This window comes from Bufo bufo, chromosome 2 (assembly GCF_905171765.1).
Source record: "Bufo bufo chromosome 2, aBufBuf1.1, whole genome shotgun sequence".
Taxonomy (NCBI): domain Eukaryota; kingdom Metazoa; phylum Chordata; class Amphibia; order Anura; family Bufonidae; genus Bufo; species Bufo bufo.
Window position 1 is genome coordinate 811209069 of NC_053390.1, and position 13985 is coordinate 811223053.

The 13985-nt window shown below is 43.9% G+C and overlaps 1 protein-coding gene across 1 annotated transcript in view; it reads left to right on the plus strand.

Annotated features, from left to right (window-relative positions):
- The first annotated feature begins 5636 nt into the window (after window positions 1-5636).
- The window catches only part of DDRGK1 (DDRGK domain containing 1), a 40698-nt gene continuing 32349 nt past the window's right edge, over window positions 5637-13985 (plus strand). The window contains exons 1-2 of the mRNA XM_040419337.1: window positions 5637-5751; window positions 8694-8843. Of these exons, the coding sequence (XP_040275271.1) occupies window positions 5664-5751; window positions 8694-8843 (238 nt within the window). The 5' untranslated portion in view covers window positions 5637-5663. The remainder of the gene's footprint in view (window positions 5752-8693; window positions 8844-13985) is intronic.

The following is a 13985-nucleotide window of genomic DNA, read 5'->3' on the forward strand; positions in this document are numbered from 1 at the left end:
ATTATTTAGGCAATGCATGGGGTATTATTTAGGCACTGTATGGCAGTATTATTATAGGCACTGTATGGCAGTATTATTTAGGCATTGTATGGCAGTATTGTATGAACACTGTATGGCAGTATTATTTAGGCACTGTATGGCAGTATTATTATAGGCACTGTATGGCAGTATTATTTAGGCATTGTATAGCAGTATTGTATGAACACTGTATGGCAGAATTATTTAGGCACTGTGTGGCAATATTATTTAGGCATTGTATGGCAGTATTATTTAGAAACTGTATGGCGGTATTATTTAGGCACTGTATGGCAGTTTTGTAAGAGCAGTGTATGGCAGTATTCTATGAGCACTGTATGGCAGTATTATTTAGGCAGTGTATGGCAGTATTGTATGAACACTGTATGGGAGTATTATTTAGGCACTGTATGGCCATATTGTATTTGCAATGCATGGCAGTATTATTATAGGCACTGTATGGCAGTATTATTTAGGCACTGTATGGCAGTATTGTATGAGCACTGTATGGCAGTATTATTTAGAAACTGTATGGCGGTATTATTTAGGCACTGTATGGCAGTTTTGTATGAGCACTGTATGGCAGTATTCTATGAGCACTGTATGGCAGTATTATTTAGGCACTGTATGACAGTATTATTTAAAAACTGTATGGCGGTATTATTTTGGCACTGTATGGCAGTATTCTATGAGCACTGTATGGCAGTATTATTGAGGCACTGCATGGCAGTATTGTATGAACACTGTATGACAGTATTATTTAGGCACTGTAAGGCAGTATTATTATAGGCACTGTATGGCAGTATTATTTAGGCACTGTATGGCAGTATTGTATGAGCACTGTATGGCAGTATTCTATGAGCACTGTATGGCAGTATTATTCAGGCACTGTATGGCGGTATTGTATGAAAGATGTATGGCAGTATTATTTAGGCAATGCATGGGGTATTATTTAGGCACTGTATGGCAGTATTATTATAGGCACTGTATGGCAGTATTATTTAGGCATTGTATGGCAGTATTGTATAAACACTGTATGGGAGTATTATTTAGGCACTGTATGGCAGTATTATTTAGGCACTGTATAGCAGTATTGTATGAACACTGTATGGCAGTATTACTTAGGCACTGTATGGCACTATTATTTAGGCACTGTGTGACAATCTTATTTAGGCACTGTATGGCAGTATTGTATGAGCACTGTATGGCAGTATTATATAAAACTGTATGGCAGTATTATTTAGAAACTGTATGGCGGTATTATTTAGGCACTGTATGGCAGTTTTGTATGAGCATTGTATGGCAGTATTCTATGAGCACTGTATGGCAGTATTATTTAGGCAGTGTATGGCAGTATTGTATGAACACTGTATGGGAGTATTATTTAGGCACTGTATGGCCATATTGTATTTGCAATGCATGGCAGTATTATTTAGGCACTGTATGGCAGTATTGTATGAGCACTGTATGGCAGTATTATATAAAACTGTATGGCAGTATTATTTAGAAACTGTATGGCAGTATTATTTAGGCACTGTATGGCAGTTTTGTATGAGCATTGTATGGCAGTATTCTATGAGCACTGTATGGCAGTATTATTTAGGCAGTGTATGGCAGTATTGTATGAACTTTGTATGGGAGTATTATTTAGGCACTGTATGGCCATATTGTATTTGCAATGCATGACAGTATTATTTAGGCACTGTATGGCAGTATTGTATGAATACTGTATAGCAGTATTATTTATGGACTGTATGACAGTAGTATTTAAAAACTGTATGGCGGTAATATTTTGGCACTGTATGGCAGTATTCTATGAGCACTGTATGGCAGCATTATTGAGGCACTGTAAGGCAGTATTATTATAGGCACTGTATGGCAGTATTATTTAGGCACTGTATGGCAGTATTGTATGAGCACTGTATGGCAGTATTGTATGGGCACTATATGGCAGTATTGTATGAGCACTGTATGGCAGTATTATTTAGGCACTGTATGGCAGTATTATTTTGGCACTGTATGGCAGTATTGTATGGGCACTGTATGGCAGTATTATTTAGGCACTGTATGGCAGTATTATTTTGGCACTGTATGGCAGTATTGTATGGGCACTGTATGGCAGTATTATTTAAGCACTTTATGGCAGTATTATTTTGGCACTGTATGGCAGTATTGTATGAGCACTGTATGGCAGTATTGTATGGGCACTGTATGGCAGTATTGTATGGGCACTATATGGCAGTATTGTATGGGCACTATATGGCAGTATTGCATGAGCACTGTATGGCAGTATTGTATGGGCACTATATGACAGTATTGTATGAGCACTGTATGGCAGTATTGTATGGGCACTATATGGCAGTATTGTATGAGCACTGTATGGCAGTATTGTATGAGCACTGTATGGCAGTATTATTTAGGCACTGTATGGCAGTATTATTTTGGCACTGTATGGCAGTATTATTTTGGCACTGTATGGCAGTATTGTATGAGCACTGTGTGGCAGTATTATTTTGGCACTGTATGGCAGTATTATTTTGGCATTGTATGGCAGTATTATTTTGGCACTGTTTGGCAGTATTATTTAGGCACTGTATGGCAGTATTGTATGAGCACTGTATGGCAGTATTATTTAGGCACTGTATGGCAGTATTATTTTGGCACTGTATGGCAGTATTGTATGAGCACTGTATGACAGTATTGTATTGGCACTATATGGCAGTATTGTATGAGCACTATATGGCAGTATTGTATGAGCACTGTATGACAGTATTGTATGGTCACTATATGGCAGTATTGTATGGGCACTATATGGCAGTATTGTATGAGCACTGTATGACAGTATTGTATGGGCACTATATGGCAGTATTGTATGAGCACTGTATGGCAGTATTGTATGGGCACTATATGGCAGTATTGTATGAACACTGTAGGGCAGTATTGTATGGTCACTATATGGCAGTATTGTATGGGCACTGTATGGCAGTATTGTATGGGCACTGTATGGCAGTATTATTTTGGCACTGTATGGCAGTATTATTTTGGCACTGTATGGCAGTATTGTATGAGCACTGTATGGCAGTATTATTTAGGCAGTGTATGGCAGTATTATTTAGGCACTGTATGACAGTATTATTTTGGCACTGTATGGCAGTATTATTTAGGCACTGTATGGCGGCATTATTTAGGCACTGTATGGCGGTATTATTTAGGCACTGTATAGCGGTATTATTTAGGCACTGTATGGCAGTATTATTTAGGCACTGTATGGCAGTATTATTTTGGCACTGTATGGCAGTATTGTATGAGCACTGTGTGGCAGTATTATTTAGGCACTGTATGGCAGTACTATTTTGGCACTGTATGGCAGTATTATTTTGGCACTGTATGGCAGTATTATTTAGGCACTGTATGGCAGTATTGTATGAGCACTGTATGGCAGTATTGTATGAGCACTGTATGGCAGTATTATTTAGGCACTGTATGGCAGTATTATTTTGGCACTGTATGGCAGTATTGTAAGAGCACTGTGTGGCAGTATTATTTAGGCACTGTATGGCAGTATTATTTTGACACTGTATGGCAGTATTGTATGGGCACTATATGGCAGTATTGTATGAGCACTATATGGCAGTATTGTATGAGCACTGTATGGCAGTATTGTATGGGCACTATATGGAAGTATTGTATGAGCACTATATGGCAGTATTGTATGAGCACTGTATGGCAGTATTGTATGGGCACTGTATGGCAGTATTGTATGAGCACTGTATGGCAGTATTATTATAGGCACTGTATGGTAGTTTTATTTAGGCACTGTATGGCAGTATTATTTAGGCACTGTATGGCAGTATTATTTTGGCACTGCATGGCAGTATTGTCTGGGCACTGTATGGCAGTATTGTATGGGCACTGTATGGCAGTATTGTATGAGCACTATATGGCAGTATTGTATGAACACTGTTTTGCAGTATTGTATGAGCACTATATGGCAGTATTGTATGGGCACTGTATGGCAGTATTGAATGAGCACTGTATGGCAGTATTATTTTGGCACTGTATGGCAGTATTATTTAGGCACTGTATGGCAGTATTGTATGAGCACTGTATGGCAGTATTGTATGGGCACTATATGGCAGTATTGTATGAGCACTGTATGGCAGTATTATTTAGGTACTGTATGGCAGTATTATTTTGGCACTGTATGGCAGTATTGTATGAGCACTGTATGGCAGTATTATTTTGGCACTGTATGGCAGTATTGTTAGAGCACTGTGTGGCAGTATTATTTAGGCACTGTATGGCAGTATTATTTTGGCACTGTATGGCAGTATTATTTTGACACTGTATGGCAGTATTGTATGAGCACTATATGGCAGTATTGTATGAGCACTGTATGGCAGTATTATTTAGGCACTGTATGGCAGTATTATTTTGGCACTGCATGGCAGTATTGTATGAGCACTGTATGGCAGTATTGTATGGGCACTATATGGCAGTATTATTTAGGCACTGTATGGCAGTATTGTATGAGCACTGTATGGCAGTATTATTTAGGCACTGTATGGCAGTATTATTTTGGCACTGCATGGCAGTATTGTATGAGCACTGTATGGCAGTATTGTATGGGCACTATATGGCAGTATTATTTAGGCACTGTATGGCAGTATTGTATGAGCACTGTATGGCAGTATTGTATGGGCACTATATGGCAGTATTGTATGAGCACTGTATGGCAGTATTGTATGAGCACTATATGGCAGTATTGTATGAGCACTATATGGCAGTATTGTATGAGCACTGTATGGCAGTATTGTATGAGCACTGTATGGAAGTATTGTATGAGCACTGTATGGCAGTATTGTATGAGCACTGTATGGCAGTATTGTATGAGCACTGTATGGCAGTATTATTTAGGCACTGTATGGCAGTATTGAATGAGCACTGTATGGCAGTATTATTTAGGCACTGTATGGCAGTATTATTTAGGCACTGTATGGCAGTATTATTTAGGCACTGTATGGCAGTATTGTATGAGCACTGTATGGCAGTATTATTTTGGCACTTTATGGCAGTATTATTCAGGCACTGTATGGCAGCAGTATTATGCTGGCACAGTAGGACACGCTGTGTTAGTATTTTTGTGAACTGTTAGACTCCAGCTAGTGGCTGATAACAGGGAATAGTCCCCGCGCCTCTCCCCGCAGGGCTGTAAGACGCGGATTTCTGTATATTATTCACCATGTGCCGTCACTGCTGCAGGAATGTGAGAAACTGTGAGGGCTAAAAAAGACGAGCGCGCGTCACCTCTAACCACCAGCCCGTCCTCTCCCTCCTATTGTACTTCACTCCGCTCCAAGCACCAGAAGATTAATGCTGGGAGCGACCAGGCAGGCTGTGCTGAGGGGGGGATTCCACAAGTAACGTCTAATCTTATTACCATAGTCATACAACGAGCACCGCGAATTACACGTCCCTTTTATTTGTCAATTCATTCAAATCGTGTGGAGGGAATGCAATGCTGCACGCACCACACGTCTTGGTACGGAATTGTCCACCCCCGTAAACTGGCGTTGGTTGCGTCCACGTTGCTAGTGACGGCTCGCTGTGTGTGGGCGGGGCTTAGTACAGTGACGTGTACGGTAAGAATGGACCCCGTGCTGTACGTTGTCGCCGCCGCGCTGCTGGCTGTGCTGCTCTTCTTTATTACCCGGATCAGAGGGCAGGCGGAGCAAGGTGAGCGGGGTCCTAATGCCCCCCTGCTGTAGTCTCCAGTTGGGTTAAGCTGCCCGGTGGTTTTAGGTGGGAGCAGACTCTCCCTTTAAGCTGTGCCATGCAGCCGGTGATCGTGCCCACCTGTCAACTCCCCTCCCACTATTACTACTCTGCACTGTGGGGGATGCAAGTGTAACAAAGCCTCAGCTGTGAGAAGTGTTCAGCTGTGTGCATATGGCGGCGGCTGATGTTTGGGCGCTGGTTAACCCCTTACTGTCCGTATGTTTTATTTAACAGTTCATAATTAAAGGGGTCCTCTCATAGGATAGAGCAGGGACCAGCCGCCTCCGGCTGTTCGGAAACTGCAACTCCCAGAATCCTCCATTCACATCTATGGGAGTTACAAGAACATCCTAGTAAGTTTGCATGCTGGGAGTTGTAGTTTCACAGCAGCTGATTCCTGGGATAAGGAATTGGTGGGGACTACCGATCCTGTGACCCGGGGGCCCCCGAGTGAATGACGCGGTGGTCGCGCGTGAGCTGTACCCCCATCAACATGGGAGAATCGGGGACCTCCACTGTCATGATTGCTGGAGGGGCGGGGGGGTAACCATCGGACCCCCATCAACCATACATTTCTCACCCGTCCTGTGGGCCGAACCATTTAAGGGTCTCGTACTACAGTGCGGTATTTTTATGGAAGGAAGCTGGGGGTCTAGTCATGTGACCCTGACGAATCTTGACGTTTTTTCCCCCCCTGTGTCACCGGCGCTGACGGACGCTGCGGGAGAAAAATCTCTGAGATAATCCAGTTCTAAAAGAAAAAGAAAATCCAAAAACATTATTAAAATCTGAATATATAGCCCCCCCCCCCCCGACAGTCCTATGTGAAGTCCTGCCCCCGGTACAGACACCGGAATAAATTAAAAAATTGTGATAAAAAATTGAACTGTAAAAAATATCATATATTCAATTTATATATTTTTTTCTTTTAAATCTCTGCTTCTCGGATCCATTATTTTTATTATTATTATTATCTTTTTTTAATCCGTTCACATAGACGTATGAGGGCTTGTTTTTTTGCGGGACAAGTTGGACTTTCTAATGGCGCCATTTACTATTTCATCCAATGTAGTGGGAGACTGGAAAAAAAAAACTAAAAACTCAATTTTGCCACCGTTTTATGGCCTTTGTTTGTACAGCGGTAAAAAGGGACCTGTTCGTCCTTCTCCCCGTCAGTGCGATTACAGCGACAGATCATTTGTGTCCGTTTTCTTGTGTTTCAATACTTTAAAAGAAAACTTAAAGCTTTAGAAAAAAAATGATTATTTTTTTCTGTGCATCGCCATATTCTGACCCCAGAACTATTTTTTTTTTATAGTTACGTCTACGTTTTTTTATTGATACAGTGTTGGTGTGTGTGACTTTGTGATCAATTTTTATAAAAAAAAATTTGGCCAGGTGTGCTAAAAATTTGCAATTTTTTTATTTTTTTTTTCACTTTACGAGAGAAATATTTTTATATTTTAATAGTACGGGCTTTTTGGGATGCCCACATTATGACCTTAATTTTTAAAATTTATTTATCTTTTTTAAAATGAGGCAATAAGGAATGAATTGAATTTTTATATATTTGACATTTCTCCCATAGACTACAGTGATTTAACATTGCAATCTATGGGACATTCGCTCTGTTCCTATGGACAGGGTTCCCTGTGACAGGTCTCCATAGAAACATCTCTGTGGTAGGCCTCGGACTCTTCAGAGGGCCCTGGTCTGTAACAGCAATTAAATGGCTACCCCCGATCTCGGCTCGGGCGAGTCGCTTGTGTCCTGGGAGCGCAGTTGACCACGGCATCCGAAGGGTTAAATGCTCATGATTTGCGTTATTGCCAATGGCTGCCTGCCATCTTTAAAGTCGTTGCCCCCCCTGTACATGTATGGCAAAGGTCTGGAAGGGGTTAATATTTTCATGCAACAAAAAGCTGATATTCTTAAAGCAAAATGGTAGAAAAGTAACCCCCTATTGTCCCTTTGTCCCTGCTGCGGAAGCGTACTTACCTGCTAGCTGTCCGGCAGGTAGGGGGAAGAATCTAAAAGCCTACAAAAAGCTGGACTGCCCCTTTAAGATTATAGCCATGTGGAAAGGAATAGCTGCAGATATTCTGCATGTGGTTTTGCCACAGAAAATCTGCAGTGTATCCGCCACATGTGAACATACCCTATTAATAAGGCCTCATGCACACAAACGTATTTTCTTTCAATGTCCGTACCGTTTTTTGTTTTTTTTTGCGGACCGTATACGGAACCATTCATTTCAGTGGGTCTGCAAAAAAACTGAAGTTACTCCGTGTGCATTCCGCTTCCGTATGTCCGTATTTCCGTTCCGCCAAAAAATAGAACGTGTCCTATTATTGTCCGCATTATGGACAAGGGAAGGATAGTACTGTTCTATGGGGGGCCAGCTGATCCGTTCTGCAAAATACGGAATGCACACGGACGTCATCTGTATTTTTTGCGGATCGTTTTTTTGCGCACCGCAAAGTACATACGGTCGTGTGCATGAGGCCTAATGATAATGTTTTTCAGTGCACTTATACACAGGCCTAAGGCCTTGTCCTAGCCTAGGAGGAAAGCCTGCCCCTGTTTCCCCTAGCAACCAATCACAGCGCAGCTTTTATTGTGCCACAGCTGGTTAAGAAATGAAAGCTGCGCTCTGATTGGTTGCTATGGGCAACGAGGCCTGTTCTTTCCTCCATGCGTTGACGCCATGTTTCATTATATCTACTATATTCCGCAGCGCTTTACAGACATCAGCATCCATCTGTCCCCAATGGGGCTCACAATCTAACTATGTTTCTGACATTTTGCGTTCGTTTTGGAGAGACCTTTTCTTTGTATAATCGTCCGGCGGATGTTGTAATTGATATTTCCTAATTATTTTGCTTCTTTATTGCTTGCAGCCGACCAAGAGCACCAGCAAAATGTGGCGACGGCAGCAGTCAGACCGCGGCCTCTTCCGGAGCAGCGTGCGGACGGGATGCCGAGGAGAAGGGTGAACCGGAACATGCTGGCCCAGAGACGAGCGCAGCGCCTGGAGGAGGAGAGAGAAGGTAGCACCTGCGCATAAAGCTCCTGTCAGTGAATGGAAACATAAGGGGCTGGCATTTCAGACGTTGTGAAAGGTCCGGTGTCTTGTTGTGCTCCATACATGGCGAGTGTAATACAGCAAGCACCTGGCCGCAATGACCGGGATTGCGGTCAATAGCGATGGCGGCTTGGTGGCCGGTGGGATGTATGATGGGAGTAACTAGCAAGCGTGGGACTGAGGACAGTAACGAGAACTGTTAGTCACCAGACCTGATTGAGCGGCACCTGCCGTCCTGTGGGCGATGCCTCTATTTTTGGATTTTCTAAATGTTTTTGGTAATGATGAACAGATTCCTCCTTCTAATTTTAAAAGTGTGAATGTGTATTTATAATATATCTATCTTTCTCGTCCCCCCTTCCCCACAGTAGAGCATATTTTTGTTAACCCCTTAATGACCAGCCTGTTCTGGGCCTTACTGACCAAGCGATTTTCGTCGTCGTATTCCAAGAGCTATGACTCGTTTCTGTAGCAGTGTGAGGGCTTGTTTTTTTTTCAAAGGACAAGTTGTAGTTTTTAATGGTGCCATTTTGAGGTACGATTCATTTTTATTAAGGGCTCATGCACACAACTACGTGCCGGCCGTGCCCGCATTGTGGCCTGCAAACAGCGGGTCTGCAATATATGGGCACCGGCCGTGCGAATGCTCTATAACTGATGCGGATCCATTGACTTGAACGGGTCCACAGACCGGACGATATGGTGCGGTGTGGAACGGAGGCACGAATCGGAAGCACTACAGAGTGCTTCTGTGGGTTTTCCGTCCGTGGCTCTGCACCTCAAAAAAGAAGTGCATGCACTCCTTTTTTTTTTGCGATGCGGACCGTCGGATGGGGATCGCGGACCCCATTCAAGTGAATGGGTCTGCGTCCTTAGACGCCACGGACACAGTTGTTTCCCGTGCATTGCAGACCGCAATTTGCAGTACGCAGCACTGGCACAGACACCGCACATTAGTGTGCATGAGGCCTTACACTGGCCTTTATTTTGTTGTACTTTTTTATTTTTTCTATGGTGTTCTCTGAATGGCAGGTATTCTCAAACTGCGGCCCTCCAGCTGTTGTAAAACTACAACTCCCACAATGCCCTGCTGTAGGCTGATACCTGTAGGCTGTTCGGGCATGCTGGGAGTTGTAGTTTTGCAACAGCTGGAGGGCCGCAGTTTGAGCATGCCTGCCGTAGGGGATAATATACATGGTTATTTGCTTAGTGCAGGTTGTTACAGATGCCGAGACACCAAATATGATGAGATTTTATTTTTGCAAAATTTTTTTTCCATTGAAAAGTATTTTTTTCAATGGGAATTTTTTTTTTTTTATTGGATTTTTTTTTTTAATTTTAATAATTTTTTTTACTTTTTTTTAACTATTTAATGGTCCCACAAGGTGGCTATAATAAGCAATATTTTAATCGCTTCTAAAACCCAATACACTATTCCTGTGGTGCAATATATTTTAATGTCAGTGCTATACTGACATTGACCAGCAGGTTGCGCCAGAGAGGGAAATGCTGGAAGCAGGCCTCGGGCCTCCACTAGGCCCTGGCCTGTCTGCACGGACATAAGCACCCCATGATCTCATTTGCGAGGTGCCGATAGGAGACAGAAGCAGTCTGCTCCCTCTGTAACCACATACATGCCGCAGACGCCATCGCCCGCAGCATGTAAGGGGTTAGATGGCCCTGATCGGCGCTCCTGCCGGTCCGGGCCGTTAGAGCAGGAGAGCGTCTCGTGTCTCTCATAGGTAATACGGGCCCCATAGACTATAAGGGGGTCCGTTAGGTTTCCACCCAGAGGAAGATTTATGAAGATGAGACAAAAGTACTTTTGTCTCTGCTTCAAAAACCTTCCTCTGAGCGTAAACCTAACGGACCCCCATTATAGTCTGTGGGGCCCCTAGTCTCCGTCCGGCTCAAGTATGTGCTTAATACGAACGGAGCAGGAGGACGGAAAGGCTGAACGCTGACGTGAAGGATGAAGGATGAAACTGTGCCTGTGTGTCCACCTCAACGGGGTGGACAGGAAGATGAAGAAAAGATACATTTCAAAAGTATTCAGATGCTGGAAAATTTTTGGCAGACAACCATTTTCACCCCTTCTTGACATATGACTTTAATAGTACGTCATAGTGGGAGGTGACTTGTGTACCCGAAATATATCCCGGCAGGGTGGTGAGCGATCCGTCCGCGTTCCCCCGCACGCCGAATAACTAACCTGCCGTCAGGAGATATGACAGCGAGCGGTGAGCGCTCACTACTGGCAGTGCAGTATATAGGGGCAGTTATCCCTATACAGCTAATTGTACTGTCCCGGAGAAAGAAGGGAACACCGAAAAAACCAAACCCATAAAACTGTTGTTGAATGTTTTTTCTTCTTCTAAGGCCTCATGCACACGACAGTATTTTTTTGCGGTCCTCAAAAAGCTGTTCCGTTGTTCTGTGATCCGTTTCCATGTGTCTTCCTTGATTTTTGGAGGATCACCAGACATGAAAAGTGAAAAAAAAATCTAAGTCAAGTTTGCCTTGCAAATGATAGGAAAAAAACGGACGCGGACGACAATCTTGTGTGCCTCCGTGTTTTTTCACGGACCCATTGACTTGAATGGGTCCGCGAACCGTTGTCCGTGAAAAAAATAGGACAGGTCATATTTTTTTGACGGACTGGAAACGCATATCACGGACGCGGATGACAAACGGTGCATTATCCGAGTTTTCAACGGACCCATAGAAAGTCAATGGGTCCGCAGAAAATCACGGAAAACGGAACAACGGACACGGAACGCGACAACGGCCGTGTGCATGAGGCCTAATTCTACGCCATTTGGAATAGTATTTTTTTCCCAGCTCCCCACTACATCATATGCAGTATGAAATGGTGCCATTAGAAAGTACAACTGGTCTCGCACAAATCAAGTCCTCATACGGGTAGGGAGTAGAAAACGTCAAATGGCCCAGTCTTGAAGGGGTTAAGGAACAGCTGGTCCAGTGCACGAGCCAAGATGTTCTTTATTCGGCTTTTAATTAGTCCTATTTTATCATTTCTCACTATTTCAGTTTATTTGCAACATTATTTTTTTAACTAATTCCACTAAGGTTTTATTCACACCTGCTGTTTTTTTTTTTTTTTTTAAATAACAGAAATATATAAAAAACAAAAAACAATCCACCTGTGTGAATACAGGTTAATATACTTTAGTGTCTTTTTTTTTTTAGTTTATCACTGAGCTACGTTAGTTAGGGCTCATTCACACGACCGTTGGTGTTCCGTGGGGCAGGCACATGGGGATCGCAGAACCATTCACTTGAATAGGTCCGCGATCCCTCCGTTCCGCAAAAAGATAGAGCAAGTTCTATCTTTTTGCGTTGAGGAGGAACGGAACCCCAGAAAGCACTCCGTAGTGCTTCCGTAGTGTTCCGTTCCGGATTTGCGGACCCATTGAAATGAATGGGTCCACATCTATGATGCGGAATGACAACGGAACGGTGCCCGTGTATTGCGGATCTGCAAATGCGGTCCGCAATACGGGCACGGGACTCCAATGAATGAGCCCTTACATACAGAGCACGTGCAGGAAACATTTCCAGCATGGAAGCCGCTCCTGTACCCTGTTCGGACACATGAACATCATGGGAGGGGGTCCCCAGAATAGAAGACGGCGGTGCTGGATCCGGTCTGTCCTTACGTTTGATTGGCTGCCATGTAATGCCGCGGTCTCCCTCCATCAACCGGCATGTGTCTGACCCCAGCTATTACAGCTGATCGATGGCGGTCAGAGAAGCCAGACCTCCGATGATCCTCCACTTAAAGGAGGTTTCCAGGATCCAGATATTGATGACCAGTCCTCAGGATCTGACACCTGGCACCCCCACCAATCAGCTCTATTCTTTGTGAAAACCCCTGTACCCCGTGATGGCAGGGGGTCCCAGTGGTCAGATCCCCCACCATCAGATGCTTATCCTGAGGATAGGGGTGACATTTCTATCTTGTCCTTTAGAACTTGTACAGCGGTGAACTGTCGGTGATTGACAGCGGGGTCGGTAAAGGGGACCAGGTCAGGTCATGAAGAAAGCGGCGGAGGTCTGCAGACCCGCTCTCTCTTCCTCTTTTTCATACGCGGCCGTTCGTTCGTCCAAGATCTTTTCGTCTCTGAGCATCAAAACATTTGTCAAGACAGACAGGGTGTGGGAGGCTCGAGCAGGTTCTCGCTTCCACCACACGTAGGAGGTCTTCTGGCTCGTGGAGCTTATCTCCTGCACTGCAGCAGCCGAGCAGAATCCCACTTCAGCCCTTGCTGGGCGACACTTCTCAACCGGTTTTCACTATTTTGCAGATAAAGATCACTTTTATCACTTTTTTCATGTTTGATTCTTTCTGGTTCATTTACAATAGTTGAGTAACCATGATGTGATGGACGTGACTAAGCGTGACCCGGTTCTCGCCCACATTCCTGCAGCGTGGCGCCCTTCTTCTCTTCTCAGATGAGTTTGTGTCGTTTGATCGTCTAGAGCAGGGATGGCCAACCTGAGGCCCTCCAGCTGTTGCAGAACTACAACTCCCAGCATGCCCAGTCTGCCTACAGCAGGGAGTTGTAGTTTTACAACAGCTGGAGAGCCGCAGGTTGGCCATCCTTGATCTGGAGAATCTGGCAATCCGTTAGAACCCATCCTAGTCTAAATCCAGATGAAGAAGAGTCTCCTACTTGATTTCTCCCTGGTTTTTAGGCCTTGAAATTCCAGATTAAACTGCGGTTCAGGTGATGGATTATCAGATTTACTGCTATGTCGGGCACCAGTTTAACCCCTTGGTGACATCTGTCGTACTTTTATGGCCCAATAGCTACACTCGACGTATCTTAAAGCTGACGTTCTGCTGCAACAGAGATGACTCTGGATAGTGGATAGACAGAGGGAGCAGGTCTCCTGCTGTCACCCTGTTGGTACCTGCAACACAGTCTAGGGCGCCGGCGGGTTTCTTCGGCAAACGAGAGCTTATTTCGGCCATCTTTGTATTCCTATTCTGCATCAGAGGGGGCAAAATTTGGCTCAAAGGAAATCTTTCTTTGTTTTTCCGCCAGGTTTTACAAAACTGAACTATAATGTACTCCAGAAA